Genomic DNA, 16,643 nt, shown 5'->3' with positions numbered 1-16,643 from the left:
ACACAAAATATACTAGAGGTTTTCAATATTTGATGGTTTTGATATAGAATGGATGGATAAAACAATACATGTCCTACCTAGCTGCTGGAGGTGGAAAAGCTAAAGACATTTTTGAGATGTTAAATTTTTGCTTATAATGATGGTGATGACTAAGCAAAATGAAAAGATCTACTTTTTTTGTTTTTAGTCTTCTACAGCTAGGGAAACTGTGTGATAATGTCTTTTCAAGAGGTGTGCCCTTAAATTGCTTCTGTATCTTGAAAAATTATAAATATCAATATTGACTTTCCAAGTAGTACTATAGGCCTATATATTGCTCTCTTTCTTAGCTTTTGCTTTGACATTAAGGGCTATTTATTGTTGGCAAAAGTTAAGGTATAGCCAGCTAGCTATAATTCCAATCTTTTGGGAGCCAGGAGGTAGGAAGGTGGTGAAAAGACTGTGTTAAGCTATAAATGGAAACAGTTTCTCAAACAGAAAATTTGAAGATTGAACACATTTACCTTCCAATATGCTTACCAAGTTTCCTACTGTAAGCACATTATTGAAATGTTCCGTCATTGGATAATGCTCCATGGCCATGAAAAGAGTATTTAAGACAATACAGATGGTGATGGCCAGGTCAACAAATGGGTCCATCACGACCAGGTTGACAATATGTTTCACCTTTAACCAATATGGTGAACAGTCCCAGATTAAGAATATGTTGGAAAATTTATACCAACAGGGTGGGCATTTCTGTCTGGATTCTTCAAGTTCTAGATAAAAAAAAAAAAAGAACCACCAAAAGATATATTTAATAGATACATATATTTATTTCAGATCCACAAGTCTTCTTTTTCAGTAATCAACACATTTTCATTTAGTACAGAGTCAGCCTCATTTGTATCTAAAAATACTATCGCATTTATTCTTTAGACCCCTGAAGATATTTTTTCAGACATACACATAGGGCAGAGGGAGCAAAGAATAGTTTTTTTCTTGTATGTATTGACAACATGGCTCAATGATTGGCCTGAAGTGAATGGTCTTTTAAATGAAGTTTTTCCATAGGAAAATGAGTTGCAGAAATGTAGATACTGTGTGTAATCCTATGTTAATGTCTGGCTAAGCTGTCATCCTAAGTCTATAAGAGACAGGGTAGGGTTTGATATGAGCCAAGAATCATCTTTTAAATTTGTTTTTGTTCTGTGAAATGACCTGCTCCTCTCCTCCAATCTTGAGAGTATTTTGGATGGTGTTGAAGTCCTAAGCCTAATGGAACAAAAGAGAGGGTCACTGTGACTAATAAGATTAGGAACCTCTAACAAATGCTTTATTCCACATTTTCAAAGAATTATCACACTGGAAAACATTCTTTAGATTTCCAATATCATTGCATTTAAGTAACGTTTTTAAAGTTCCTAGAATATATGAACAGGTGTAACAAATAATAAATCTTAAATAATACCTATTATATTCTCTTTCTAACGTACTGTTTCCAATTTACAAATAGAGATATTTGTTTCAAGTGAGAAAATATAAGTTTACTGAAAATAATTGAACGATAATGGGATGGGTAACAAACCTTCTACTGTATTTGTTAAAATGCTGGCTATACTCATTGCTCTTTGCCTTTGGGAAGGATCTTCTAGAAAGTCCATGGAAACATGGAAAGAACTTGACCTCTTCCTCATCTCAGTTTCGGTGGTTGTTCCCTATAAAGAAAATTCTAATGTATTAAATGATTAACTTGAACAATATGATAAGCAAATAACCAGATGTGACACAATGAATTTCATGAAACACATGCATCATGCACTTTCATATTTAGTTGGTGATGGCAGATATTGCTGACTTATTGTATCATTAACCTGGAATATCCAAACTGTCAACCATTCAGTCATACAGCAAAAACTGAGTTTTTTAACCCTCTAATTTCATAATTTTATGAGATATGATGCAATTTTGATATAGTTAATAAATCTATTGAGAGCCATATTTAACAGTGAGCACTAGTTCTGAACTACTAGTAAAAAACTAATAACTTGAAAAGTGATATAAATGATCAGGCATTTTATGTTGAGAAGGTAGCCATTTATTCTTAAAGAAATACAAACGATTATAACACATGTAGCTGCCATCTCATTATCTGTACACAAGACATAGATGGTCATTGACAACACAAACTGTATGTTAAAAAAGTCACACATGCTGCATGGACAACAGTTTCATCCAGGGTACCAAAGCAATAAGTCATCTAACTCTGACTTAGTCATGCCTCATCATGCTGATATATTTCCAAGTGGTTTCACAGTCTAATAAGAGGCAGCATGTGTTTAGAAATTCCTCATCCTGTATACATTCACAAAAACATAACATACGTTTGTACACAGACAATTCTTTTATCTGTCTGTATTAACAATTTATTTGTGTCTCATCATTTAGATTCATTTTGAGAAGACTTATATCAGCATTTATTTTTTAGAGAGACAAATGTGAATAGTAGAAACTTCAAGATAAGAATGAAGCTATCTATTGAGGCACAGTGTTCTTGAAAATCTTCTAAAATAAGGCAGAGCTATATTGAAGAATCTGTTGGAAAGATTTATTATACACCCTTTATACTTAAACATAGGAATCATTCATTTACTTTTATACGAAAGCTTTAGAGGATGGCCTGCTATCTAATCTCAGCATGGGTATATAGCAAATCCTCCAACTGGAGGCAGTAATTTATGATTGTGTCTAATTTATTCTTAGCAAATTTAATAATTAAATGCATTCAGTGTTATGCAAGAGTGTTGAGGCCTTAAGTTTTAGTTGGTTAGTCTATTAACGGTATTACAAGATGCAGGTGCATTCGCAGCTTGACCAACCAGGAATCATTCTCAAAGGTTCCATTCTGTAGAAACACTGGCTGGTGCAGCAATAATGGGCCAGCCATGCCTGAACTATTTAAAACTTCCTTACATTGTCATCAGTAGCTGGCTTATCTATTATCACCTCTGGCAGAAGCTGTCCAACAGGCGATGTAGGAACTGAAGGTCCACCAACCAAGGAAACCACACCATTGCAATCCACAGTGCTGTGCATCTTCCCATTCACTGGAAACACTGCCAGCATCCGGGAAGACCTACTGGTCTGACTCAGGTTACTGTTGCGCCGCTCTCCATGTCGTCGGGGCACAAACAAGGAGTCTCTCCGGCTCTCATTATCCTCAAAGGTGCTGTGCTCATCATCAGCAAAGTCATTCTCTGATCCCACATCCTTTGCTCGCCCTCTAAAGCTGAAAAGGCTTGTTCTGCTATTTCGCCTTGGGGAAAATAGGGAGCCACGGATGCTCAACAAAGACTAGAAGTTTGAAACCAAAAAAAGTACAAGCATATTAATATAGACATTTGAAATGTGCTTTTATTTTGCAAAATTAAGTTGAGGGAGATTCAGTATTCATAACAGGATGTGATTTGTTCCTTTTCATTAACATTCTCATTAACATATTCATTTATTTAACATTGCTCAAATTAAATTGGTTTATAAGAAATTTCTAGACCTTGAGATTATGAATGGGGAGAAGGATCACAATTTAAAGACACTGAGGAAAACTCAAACCCTGAACCAACATTTTCAAGTTCAAAAGCAAACATCCTTAGCACATTACTTTGGACACCATAAACATTCAATAAACATTGGCAGCGTGACCTTCACAAGGCCACATTTGGTCTTATTGCTCTTTCCTTCAAGGAATTCCAACATTTTTCACAAATTGTTTTAGCGCATCTATCTAAAATCACTTTAAATTAATTATTACCCCTATTTCATCTATAAAGCACAGACTTCTGAAATTCAGAGTCATGTGCTTTTTGATAAAGCATATCACAACTGAAGTTTTCAGAAGCACGAATGCTGGTTTATAAAGAAGTTAGGGGGAAAAGGCAACATAAAATAACCAATAAAAGTACTGATCAGCTAGCCCTACATCCAAATTTTTTTGTTTTTTTTTTTTCATTAAAAAGGTCAAGGAACAGAAAGATTAAATGTCATTAGTTTCAACAGGTATCAGCAGATAGTATCAGGATGAGAATCCAGTCTTCTGAATTTCAACCCAGTGTTATCCCAACTACACAAAGCTGCAGACTTACATATATGTGGAGTAAAATTTTCTCATAGCTATGTAAAGAAAGGGTAGATTTAAATATAAGAAACATGGCAGTCAATTCAGTTGATGACAATTCATAAATCTGGTTTACTTCTCCCCCTCTTCAGTGTTCTGATTTTCAGTCATGCATCAATGAAGTCAGCAGTGCCGTACCTGGTGTGGGGAGGAGTACCTCTTTTCATATGTCAATCGATTCCCTTCGATGGAGAAGCGAAACCCTTTCCTTCTGATGCTGTCTTCAGACTCAGATTTATGGAATTCATCCTCATCTTTCTCTTCCCCACCAGACTGCTCTTTCTGTTTTCTTTTCTTTCTCCGATTTCTTCTTTCCTTAGCACTCTTGGAACTCAACTTGGAGGCTTCAGATGAGCTGTCGGAGAGCCCACCTGCGGCGCTAGGTTCTCTGGAATGCTCTGAGGCAGTTACAGCTGCTGCCTGCTACAGTAAGGAGAAATGATTTTAGTATGGCATTAGAGAAGACTTTATCTTCTTAAGCTCAAGTGTTTGCATAACATTTAAAAAACACATTTAACCTGTTGAAGCTGATCTTCCGTAGAAGCAGCTCTGTCTGCAAGTAATAAATGGGACTTTTCCCCGTTTCTATCTAATGAAGGCTTTCAGGGTTAACGTGGTTTTATCTCTGTTAACATTTATTATGTTTATATTATGCTGTACAGGCCACATATTCAAAAGGACCAATCAGGCATCAATAAGAACATAAACTCATATTACTTTTTGGGATTTGAATTACTCTAAAAATTGGTATTTAATTAGCACTGTCTTCTCTGAAAAAGAAACTGTGGCATGGAAGAAAAGTTATTGACTTACCTGAGCTCATTACCAAAGGGAGTAGGAATGAGATAAAGAGCTGAGGTCCTCTCCCCAGTTATTGAAGTTGTGTTATCAAAATATCATCAATGAAGGTGATAAAATCCCTTTCTTGCCCTCCCCCCCATAATCTTCTAACCAGAACACTGGAGAAAGGACAGTCAACATTTTCCACTAAACAAGACAAGACATTTAGTTCTCCAAATACCAACCCCAGCTTCTTTCACTGAGCACTGGTTCTTGCTGGATACGTGGGCATGGAATGAAAACAATGCTTTTGATCATAGCTTATACTGGTGCTCAGTCAGTACGTTTTGATATTACCTTTGTTCCCAGAGTGCCCTCAATACAAGGACTCTTGCAAATAAATTAGTATTTCCCAAACAGCTTTATTCTAAAGTAAAATCAATGAGCTTGTATGCTAAATGAAAAGCATGAGAGAATATAGAAATGATAGCACAGGCATTTCATTGTACAATGAGTATCAACACCTCTCTATAAGAACAAGAAATCCTTAGATCACCTGGTCTCCATAAAATTGGTGACTCTCATATGCCTACTGAATGTTGCTTTGTCATAGAACATTATATTATTTCATCACTTCCTCGTTTATTATATAAGGCAATTAAGCCACATTAAAAACAATATATTTTTGGTTAAAGAAAAGACTAGCTTATCTTTTAAGAGCCAGATGAACATCTTTATATATAATAACCAACACATTTTTTTTTCTAAGAAAAGATGATTTCTTAGGATTTTCTCCTATACCCTTTCAGTGTTTTTTCCTCGAGCAGACTCAGAATCACATTTTCCCTTTTATTACAAAAATCTTAAAACATTAAAATAGCATGAGAGGGTTCCACTGTGGTCAATATTGTAGACATCTTAGAAAAAAAATGAAACTAAATGATCTATAGATGATCAAAATGTAGAAATTATTACTAATCTGCCATCATTACCAGTTTCTCTTAAGTGGAGTCAGTTATCTGTCTCTCACTTTCTCTCCAGTGTTTTTGCAACAACCAAAACAATAAAAAAGAATTGTACCATGAGACAGGACATATTTGATTTTGATGAATTTACCTGAGCTGCCTCCTGTTGCTTTTTAAGCTGCTCAAGCATCTGCTGAAATTCAGCCTCTTTCTGTTCTGCCTCTTCCAAGGTGGCCTGATTCTGTTCCTCATAGGCCATGGCCACCACAGCCAGGATCAAATTTATCAGATAGAATGAGCCCAAGAAAATGACCAGCACAAAAAATATCATGTATGTTTTTCCAGCAGCACGTAATGTCTGAAAATAAAAACATTAGAATTATTTTTTCAGTATTATTTCACTAACAAGTGGCTTTAACTTTTAACTTACTTGTGTGTCATGTAGGACCCTTGACATAAATAATAATTATGATGGTCACACCCCCTTCTGCCTCCTTGACTGTTTCTTTAACCTCATCCTTTTCCTTCTCCTCTAACTCATGCATTTACATTCAGATCTCCTGGAGGGAATTCTTGGATGCACCAGGAATAAAATGGAATCAAACGAAATACCATAGAGATTCCATCAAAGAGCTGAGCCTGTGATAAAAGTCAAGGAAGATATCAAAGTTATCTTCCTATATCTGCTTATCGATTTTCATCACCTGCCACCTGAGGAATAATATTTGAGTGGGCAGATGGAGCTGAGGGGAAAGTGTGCCTTCTGTTTGAGAGGACCTGTGTCTGGAAATGGTGGAAAATAAGTTTTGAGCCAAAGGGAAACGAGAGGGAATTGCTATCCTGTCATCACTATGCTTAATATGTGTTACAATCAATAGGATAAGGAAATTCAAATCTCCCAATTTCAAGTTCTGTTCCTTCTGCTATATTATGTTGTGATTTGGAAGTCAGCACTAAGGTGCTTTTCTTATATGTTTCTACTTAAATGCAGTATGTATCTCTTCAGGTTCTCACCAGTTGATAAAGATTTTCCCAGAAGTCCTGAGTCATCAGTCGAAACAGAGACAAAAAAGCCCAGCTGAAGGTATCAAAGCTTGTGTAGCCATAATTAGGATTTCTACCAGCTTTCACACACATATATCCTTCTGGACATTGGCTATAAATGGGACAAAAGAAAGCATACGAAGTTCTGTTGTCTTTTTATTCTGATAGCATGCTATACTTATAACATTGTCTAGCCAGGAAAATTGGCTGTTTCAAGGGATAGAAGTTATCACAAGAGATAGAGCATGATAAATAATACACATTTCCCAACTTCTGACAACATAATTTTACTAGCCACTTGATGTCATCATTAAAATATGTTGGTAATTAGCATTTTAACATATTCTAGTTCATTTTCTCTACTGGGTAGCCTCTAGACTCATCTTCTAGTTCACATATACTCATCTAAGGGACACAGCATTAAAGCAAAAGTATTATTCCTTGTTTTATGAAACATAAAAACTTGCCTAACCTTTAAATAATCCCTCACCTTAGAGGTAGCCTGAATGATAGCAAATAAGTATTAATAAAGTATACACACATACACAAACACACACAGATTATTGGCTTACCCTGCATCAGAGCTGTTTCCACATAGTAGGGCATCCAAAAGACCCTCCAGAAAATAATGATACCCTGTTTAGGAAAGAGTAAGTCATATGATGAGTATTTGCATTGCACTGCAAAATGAAAGCAAGATGAGGCCCCAAATTTTAGGATTCATAGAATGATTTAAATAAAATATGTTATATAATTCCCTGAAAGACATTGGGATTTGCCATTTCATTTCTCCCTCAAAATACTAGATATTATAGTAAGGGGATTGATTACTTAAGAGAAGAAAGCATTTGTTTTTTATGAGTATAAAATTAGTGATAATTTAGGTGCTAACCTAAAAATTTAAAAAGCATCAAATGTTTTTTTCTATTACCCTCGTGAAAAATAAAAATTTCATTCTGTAAAAATAGATAGGCATGACAGAGATTCCTTTGTTTTTCAAAATAGCCACATATTTGAAAACAAAGGGATTATATATTTTCTCTCTACTATGTTTTTAAACACTATTTATAAATGTTTAACAGTTGATTATGATTTGCATTCTATCAACTTCCAGATATATTCTGCTTACAGTAAAGTTGCATAAATCAGGTCAGCTACTAAAAGAAATGAAACAAAAAATAATGTTAAATAGTAAAGCTAAAATAATTACTAGAGGTGAATACTATAGTATCTCAAAGCTTTCTTTTGCTGGCAAATTCTTTAATTCTTTTAATATCCAGTTGAAGTGTCACTTCTGTGAATTATTCCTTGATATTCTCTATTTCCTGCCCACTAAAGATTGGCAAAATTAAGAACTCCTCTCACTGTGTTACCAGTAATATGTAGCTACTTATATTATTATTAAACTCATTGTCCTATATTGTAATTATTTGTTTACAAAAATTATTACTCCTTGAAAGAAAGTCTAATCATTGATTATTTCCATATTACTATTGTTGGGACTCAGGAGTCTATCAATAAATTTTACTGAATAAATAAGGACAGGGAAGACAAAAAGAGAAATGTAAGGAATTAAATCATCATTTGAAAAATGTATTTGAATATAGTTGACAATGTTACATTAGTTTCAGGTGTACAACATAGTGATTCCATAAGTGTATACACTATGCTGTGTTCACAAGTGTAGCTACCTTCTGTCCTGATATATTATTATGATATCATTGACTGTATTCCTTATGTGGTGACTTTTATTTCTGTGACTTATTCATTCCATAATTGGAAGCCTATATCTCCCACTCCCCTTCACCCATTTTGCCCAACCTGCCACTCCTACCCTTCTAGCAACCATCAGTTTATTCTCTGTATTTATGCTTTTTTGTTTATTTATTGATTTGTCATTGTTTTTGTTTTTGTTGTTTTTTTTAGATTTCACTCATGTGTGAAATCAGATGATATTTGTTTTCTTCAGTCTGATTTATTTCACTTAGCATAATACCCTCTAATTGCACTATTGAGTACATACTCAAAGAAAGTGAAAACACTAATTTGAAAAGATATATGCACCCCTATGCTTATTGAAGCATTATTTATAGTAGCCAAGATATGGAAGCAGCCCAAGTGTCCATCAACAGATGAATGGATAAGGAAGATGTATTGTGTGTATACACACACACACGCACACACACACAATGGAAATATTACACAGTTATAAAAAAGGATGAGATCGTGGCATTTAAATAATCATTGTTTAAGAAAAAAATTTTTGGATATTGTAAAAAGAAATATTTCCTAGATGTTAAATTTTCAGAGAAATTTGTTCTATGCATGGTTCTATAAGGGATATAAAACCATATAATGGGAAATACTTTCATTTCCAATGTCTTACTTCTTTGAACATAGAGAAGAAAATTTAGACAGAATTCCTTCATTTTTAATTAAAATTAAATTAAGTGAAAAATATGATAGTTTCTGGATGAATTTTTGATATCAGGTATTTATAAATGAAGTTTTAACCATTAAAGTCAATGATCTAGAAGCTTAATCTGAAGAAAATACAACTTTCAGTCATAATATTTATCTTTAATTTTAATAAATTTAATTTTCTATTACTTTCAAAGACAAACATTTTATTTGTATTTGCAATTAATTAATTAATTAATTTATTTATATAAAAATATTTAATATAATTTATTGTCAAGTTAGCTAACATATAGTGTATATATACAGTGTGCTCTTGGTTTTGGGAGTAGAAGCCCGTGATTCATCGTTTACATACAACACCCAGGGCTCAACCCAACAAGTGCCCTCCTCAATGCCCATCACCCATTTTCCCCTCTCCCCTGTCTGCCCATCAACCCTCAGTTTGTTGTCTGTATTTAAGAGTCTCTTATGGTTTGCCTCCCTCTCTATTTGAAACTATTTTCCCCCTTCCCTTCTCCCATGTATTTGTATTTGCATTTGATTTAAAACAATCTATTCAACAAATGGATTATTGTTAGGCAAAATGGTAAGTATGGATTTTTAGAGCTGAAAATAAATCTGATATTTATGATTTCTTTTACTTTGACTCTAAGAGAAATGGAGTCCAAGTACATATTCACTAGAGAATAAACCTTAAATGACATCTTCATAGTCAGTTCCTTGATCTTAGCCAAGAGAAAAAAATAACAGATTTCAGGGAGTTGATGACAGCAGTAGACTTATTGGCATCATATGAGTGAATAAAGAACAATTTTATGTATTGCTTTGACACACAAATTCTTAACCTAGAGGTTTCCAACATGTGCAAATTACTTGCTGGCATATCACTAATGTCATGAAAGAGTTAATCTGTATGAATCAAGGTATTTTATATATCTACAATTATAAAAGATACTGATTTGTTTTTAAAATTATGCTGTCATTACTTTAAGAATTATCCAACTACCAGTAATTTTTTATGACTAAGTCTACTTGTTCCACACAACCAATCACTAAGGTTTTCTTTCTTTGATTTTTTTGTTAAGTATTACTCATCTCCTTCAAATAATAAAGATAAACACCCATCTAAAGTCTAAGTTTCATATATTTAATATTTTTCTTTAAAAAGGACATTCCTTTTTCCTGTGAATCATGTTCTATCTCTGCTCTTGTAACATTGCTACTGGCAAATACTAAAACCAAATAACAGAGAAACTTTTACTTACTTTCTTTGCAGCTGAATTCTTTAGTCTCCCATATAATGATATAACAGAAAATGGCACTTGGAGTCAAAATTAGAATAGTTATCAATAAAATAATTAAAGGTATGTGCAAACCAATGGTCAGGTGATTACGAGATCACAACCTGTTATGCAATCATTTTAAGAAAATCTTTCATGCCTTGGTGGAAGGCAGGTCAACAATGAAAAAATAAATCTACATAACAATAATTCTTACTTGAATCTTGAATATACGATTTCCAGTCAAACTCAGTGTGAGTTTCATTGACAAGTGTGCCATTGTAATTCATGGTTACATTCTTCTCTATAGTGTGTTCCTCCAGGGAAGCATTGGTGGGAGGCCATTGCACACATTTATTCCGCAGGTTGCCCATGAACAGCTGCAGCCCAATCAGTGCAAACACGCTCAGACAGAACACAGTCAGGATCATGACATCGGAGAGCTTCTTCACTGACTGGATCAGGGCCCCCACGATGGTCTTCAGGCCTTAAAGAAAGAAGGCTATGACTATGAAGACTTAGGACATTGGAAATAACAAAAGGCCCACACAGTTTTCTTGAAAACATAGATTCCATGCATAAATTTGAAAATAATTGCAATGCCAGTGGAAGAACAACACTTCCTGGGAGGCTGAAGTGCTAAGGAAATGAACTCCAGAAACATAAAGATCCAAACAACGAAATGAAGATCATCTTCCATTATGTCGAGAGAGAATAATGGGAGGTTTATGGTCTTCATGAAGGGTCTTGTATTTCTCCATTTTGCTAATGAAACTCACCCCATACTTTCATTAGGGTTAGTTATCCATTTTAAAACAAGTTACCTGAATACATATTTTACAATGCCTATTTATAAGTAGGAAAAGGTTTGCTATAACTCGGGAGGAGGTTTAGGATATAATTGGACTTGAAGATAATAAATCTTCCGTACAGACTCATGCTATTCTTCATTATCTTATTTCCTTGCCTTTTAAAGCATTATTAGGATTTACATTGTACATACAACATCATCAATACCTACAATGAACAAGAAATTACAAATTGGTACATTCAGTTGGGACCAAATCCCTGGTACAACTGACAATGGAGAGAAAAATACATGACATCTCTAAAGGCAAATCACACATGGACTATATACTGCATTATCTCATGCTAAACTCCTACACTGATAAAAAGTGAAAAAACATAAAAACTTATGTCCAAATAATAAGAATCATTTCCTATAAAACACTTGATTTTGATAATGATTTTGATTATTTTATTATGACTCCTGAATTTCTGTAATGTTGACTGTCAAGCAAAGAAGATGTTGCTGAAAAGACATGATGGATCGGCCCCGGGTGTTTAACCTAGCTCTCACCTGGAATGACTGAAATTGTTTTCAGGGCTCGGAGAACTCTGAATGTTCTCAACGCTGAGACATTGCCCAGGTCCACGAACTCTGTCACGTATCTGTAATAGGGAGTTCACACACAGACACAATAACAGATACAAAGAAAGAGCTGTAGGTACAAGAGCCTTATGGTTCACACCAATCACTCCTTACCTGGAGTTACAGAAATAGTTTTCAAAGCTCTCAAGACTCTGAAAGTTCAAAGAGCTGAAAAATTGCCTAGGCTTACAAATTCTGTTACATACCTGTAGAATTAAATCAGAGTTATTCAAGATTTAGGCAGGATTTATATTATTTGCTTGGGTCTTTTATAAAGACCTTCTTGGTGATTCTAAATGATAATATCGTATGTAGCAATTTAGAAATTAGAGTCAATTGCTATGGTTTTCTTTACTCACATCATTTAAGGCCGTTTGCTGTACGTAAACTTCATAAAGTGTATAATCCTGTTGCTACGTTGGCTAGCAATATAATCAACATCTTGTGTAACTGAGGAGAATTAAATCAATAGAAAACTAAATCTTGGCTGTTGTTTCAGGGTTTCAGTTAGAATGAACTATGTGAAATCACCTAAGAGAAATTTAGGCAGGAAAAGGCAGATTGCCTTACTAACTATCTGGACATGAAAAGGTTTTCCTAGTGTAACTCCTAAGTGAAAGTTAGGCAAGTTCAGAACAAGATCTTATGATCTGCTATTATTGCCACTTTGTTTTCAAAAAACAGTTGTCCCAATATGCTGTCTTTTGAACGGTGGCCCGAGGGAATGGTGAAGAGTTGGCTCATCTGGACTAGACATGGAATTAAAGATGAGACAGGCAGCATTTGGAGACCTCAGTATGTCATTCCTACTTCTGATCCTATCTACCTCGCTGTGCCTGTAGGAGGCCGAGAAGTCAGCTCCTGAAGGAACGCTGAGGGCAAGTGCGCATGGGCCACCATCCTCCACACATATTTCACCTACTTCCGAATGGCCTTCGATTCCTTTTCTGAATCTCTTCTTCCTTGGGAAAGTTTACCACAAGAAAAAACAAGGACAGGGATGAAGAAATTGTGCATATTACCGAATGTATCTGGGTGGGAGATGAGGATAAGGTTTATGTAGAGGGTAATGAGATGAAGAAAATCATAAAGGGAAAGAGGAGAAGAAGAAATGGGATCAGGTGAGGAATAGGAAGAGACAGAATGTGTCTGCTCATAAGTCTTAAAGATCAATTTGCTGATGAAATAATAATTTACTATATTAAATACATAATATATTAAGGACCTCATTTTTTCTATTAGTTTGATCTGTCAGAAATTTTGGAGGCTCAGAGATAGTTATATTATTCTACCAAACTAATAAAAGAAGACAGAACACGTAACACGGGTAAGCTCAGTGACAATTTGTGCAGCCAACAGAGTGGTTTCTGACTCTAATTTTTAAAAACCATTTTCACAGATGTATTCTGAATACACCTGTGCCTTCAAATTGTGTGCATGTGGGAGGGACTTGTGTGTGTGTGTTGAACAAGCGGCATGTATGAAATCTGCTGACATGTTTCTTACATGTGGAAATTGTAACTTCAACCGCTGCAGAAGCTGTGTGCCCAAGTGGAATGTCACTTGGACCTCTGTTGTGCTAAACAAAATCAGGAGCTTAAATGTATACATCACACCAAAATATTTTTCGGTTAAAGCAAGCTTAGTCTTTAAAAACATAAGCACTCATAGAAAGCCCAACCATATTCTGCCTTGAAGATTCAAAAAGGCACTTACGCAAATGTAATGACAGTGAAGTCGAGCCAGTTCCATGGGTCCCGAAGGAAAGTAAAATCTTCTAAACAGAAACCCCTTGCAATAATTTTTATAAGTGATTCAAAAGTATATATTCCTGTGAAGGTGTACCTGGAGGCAAGCATCCAAAAAAGACTTGATAAAGCAATAATTTTCTTTTATAGCATATCAATTTCTTATCACTCTGTCAGTGGAAGAGATGAACATTAAAAAAGGGAATCTAAGTAGGTGGATGTTATTTTCATGAAAATAAAACATAACCCTAAATTTAAATTCCTTCCCTCCCATATGAAGGGTTGTTTTTTGAGGGTCCTAAAAGCGGAGTGAGAAATACAAGCTGTATGAAGTCTATGTGGCTACTGCCTGAAATGTCTTGGTATTGACATAAGTGAATAGAACCTCCTGAGAATTATCCAGTACATTCATGTAATGGAGTAGCCAATCAATACTATTGCAGAAGCATAAAATGATATTCCTTTAGAAAGTAAAAAACTAATTTCAATCATGTTTAATGAATGAGAGAACATTGACAAATTAGCAAGTCTTGTGGTTTTCCCTTTCTAGAAGATAAGACAGTTCACTAACTTGGAAAAAGGATTTTGTTAACATCCGATAGGATAATTCTAGAGTCTTTTGAGGTAAGATTTAATTTAGAATAAAATGTTGGGCTAATTCAGAAATGTACATGTTTCCAAAGTTTTAACCTTCTACTCAGAAGTTAGAGAATAAAATCACAGAAACCAGTGGGACTGAAGACCTATGGGTCTAACACGTTAACTTCAACACCTTAGGAATTCTTTGTATATAAATTTTATTACATCCTGTTTGGATCTCTGTTTCTTTTATAATTGGCTCCAACCTGGAAGTGTCCAGGTAGAGAAGAGGCTCTTGGGAATACCCTCGTGGTTGTTGTTTTCAGGGTCAGCAGCCACAGAGCAAAAGAGGTTACAACCTAGGCAGGATGAAGAGCCCCAGCAGAAATTAACACAAATCCAGCCTCTCTGCTGTAGAGGTAACCCAGAACAGAGTCATCAGTGCAGTTAGTAATGCTTTTAGTTTCCACAAACACTACCCTTTCACTTCAGTTAGTTTAGCCCTCAGTTTAAATGGAATTTTCAAGTTGTAAAACCCCAAATTTGGGGATTTTTTTTCCAGTGAATTTTTTGATGACAGCACTTGAAACTGATTTAGGCCTGACAAGAAGTAGATGTGCCTGATGGAAATGAAAACCCAATGAGGATCAACATTGTCTTCTCACGGCATGTGTAACATTCCCTTGTAAATTCTGAACTCAGTGAATTCATCTGGAAATTTAATTGGAGTCAAGGTTTACCATATTGGCTCTCTTCTGCAATTGCTTTCATCACATTTGCTTTGGCCACCGTAGATCCTAAAGGAAATATGGTGAGTGTCTGAGAATATTGGCCTTCTGATAACCATCAAATACAGGTGAAAGACAGATATTAGATCCAACAACACCAGCAGGCCTGAAAGCAAATGTCATTTGTCTTCCTGCTTTGTACTTGTGCCTAGAGATGGCTTTAATAAAAACATTCTTCAGTTTTATTTAGAAGGTACACTGAGGCATAGTTTCAAAATCTGTATCTATATATAGATATAGATATACATGTCTATATGTCTACATATCTATATAGTCATATCTATAACACACACATACACATAGTAGGTGGTTTCAACATAAATTGAACTTACTCTACATTCTTTGTCCAGTCAGGAGGATTACTCATTGTCATAAACACACAGTTCGTCAAAATAGTGCACATAATTAGCATGCTGAATAATGTAGATTATTGTTAAGGAACACGCAAAAGAAAATCCAAATCCACGTATTATATTATATAAAACAAACATTGAAAGATTAAACTGCAGTTTAGCCAGGATACAGTGACTAATACACTGTGGGTAATTATCTAATTTCTTTAAATTTCAGTTTTGTCATTTGCAAAATGTGGGTAATAATATCAACCCTCAGAGTAGTACTATAGATTAAGTGACATCGTGTACAGTGTGTTGTATAGATTAAGTGAGATAATGTATAATGTTTATATAAGTATAAAGTATTGTTTTGATACTATTACTGAACCAATGTATTTGCCTCCCAGAGGAGTTTAGTGGGAAAACTGTGCAAAGTGGAGTGGTACAGTTTTTGGGCAGAGAAGCCTGATTTGAATTAATTCAGGTGCCTAAAATAGCAAATTGTTAAGGAAGGCACATATAAGCAATACTGTAATTTCTTAAGTACATATTATACATATATTTTTTTTATGTAAAAAAACCCCACGTAGTCAGAGGACAGCATGGCCCTGGGTCAGGTTGCTCTATTTTGACTGAGTTTGAACAAGTTCAGCAGCACTGAATACAAGTAGAAGTGAAAATCCCCAAAGGCCAGGACTTAATGTGACATGAATGTAATTAAAATTCAACATAAAAGTGATCTTGGGCAATTCACTCAGCCACTCTTGCCACGGAATCTTATGTCTCCAGTGACTTTCATACAAGGTAGCTAATCAAGTGTAGACTTGGCCGGTTTCAGGTGCAGATGAAATTTGTTAAAATGTGGAAGGTTCTTGGAACAGGCCTATATATTAGTAAATATGATCCAAGTGTTAGCTAAAACAAATGACTAAGACATAACAGAGCTGAAGGGGACCTTGAAAAAAACTAGTCTAATCACTGTATTTCAGAAATCAAAGAAATAAGGCCCAAGCTCTAGGGAAATTAGCTAACTTGGCTGAGCACTAGAACACAAGTTTCCTGCCTTCATATCCAATATTCTTTCCACTACAGTTAACTGCCCAAATAAAAATTTTCCA

General features: G+C 35.0%; 1 protein-coding gene across 5 annotated transcripts in view; it reads right to left on the bottom strand.

Annotated features, from left to right (window-relative positions):
• The window catches only part of LOC132670955 (sodium channel protein type 1 subunit alpha), a 147,714-nt gene that overhangs the window by 52,244 nt on the left and 78,827 nt on the right, over window positions 1-16,643 (bottom strand). For 3 of the 5 annotated variants that reach the window (XM_078451179.2, XM_078451180.2, XM_078451181.2), the window contains exons 4-14: window positions 15,523-15,613; window positions 13,792-13,920; window positions 12,004-12,095; window positions 10,861-11,130; window positions 7,515-7,578; window positions 6,913-7,054; window positions 6,050-6,256; window positions 4,292-4,576; window positions 2,953-3,333; window positions 1,568-1,697; window positions 520-758 (exon numbers count right to left, since the gene is read on the bottom strand). In XM_078451179.2, the coding sequence (XP_078307305.1) occupies window positions 520-758; window positions 1,568-1,697; window positions 2,953-3,333; window positions 4,292-4,576; window positions 6,050-6,256; window positions 6,913-7,054; window positions 7,515-7,578; window positions 10,861-11,130; window positions 12,004-12,095; window positions 13,792-13,920; window positions 15,523-15,613 (2,030 nt within the window). The remainder of the gene's footprint in view (window positions 1-519; window positions 759-1,567; window positions 1,698-2,952; window positions 3,334-4,291; window positions 4,577-6,049; window positions 6,257-6,912; window positions 7,055-7,514; window positions 7,579-10,860; window positions 11,131-12,003; window positions 12,096-13,791; window positions 13,921-15,522; window positions 15,614-16,643) is intronic. The other 2 variants (XM_078451182.2, XM_078451183.2) reach the window with 2 other exon arrangements.

The sequence above is a fragment of the Panthera onca genome, chromosome C1 (assembly GCF_046562875.1).
Source record: "Panthera onca isolate mPanOnc1 chromosome C1, mPanOnc1 haplotype 2, whole genome shotgun sequence".
Lineage (NCBI taxonomy): Eukaryota > Metazoa > Chordata > Mammalia > Carnivora > Felidae > Panthera > Panthera onca.
Note: the sequence above shows the minus strand (reverse complement) of the source record. Positions and strands in the feature narration are given on the sequence as shown.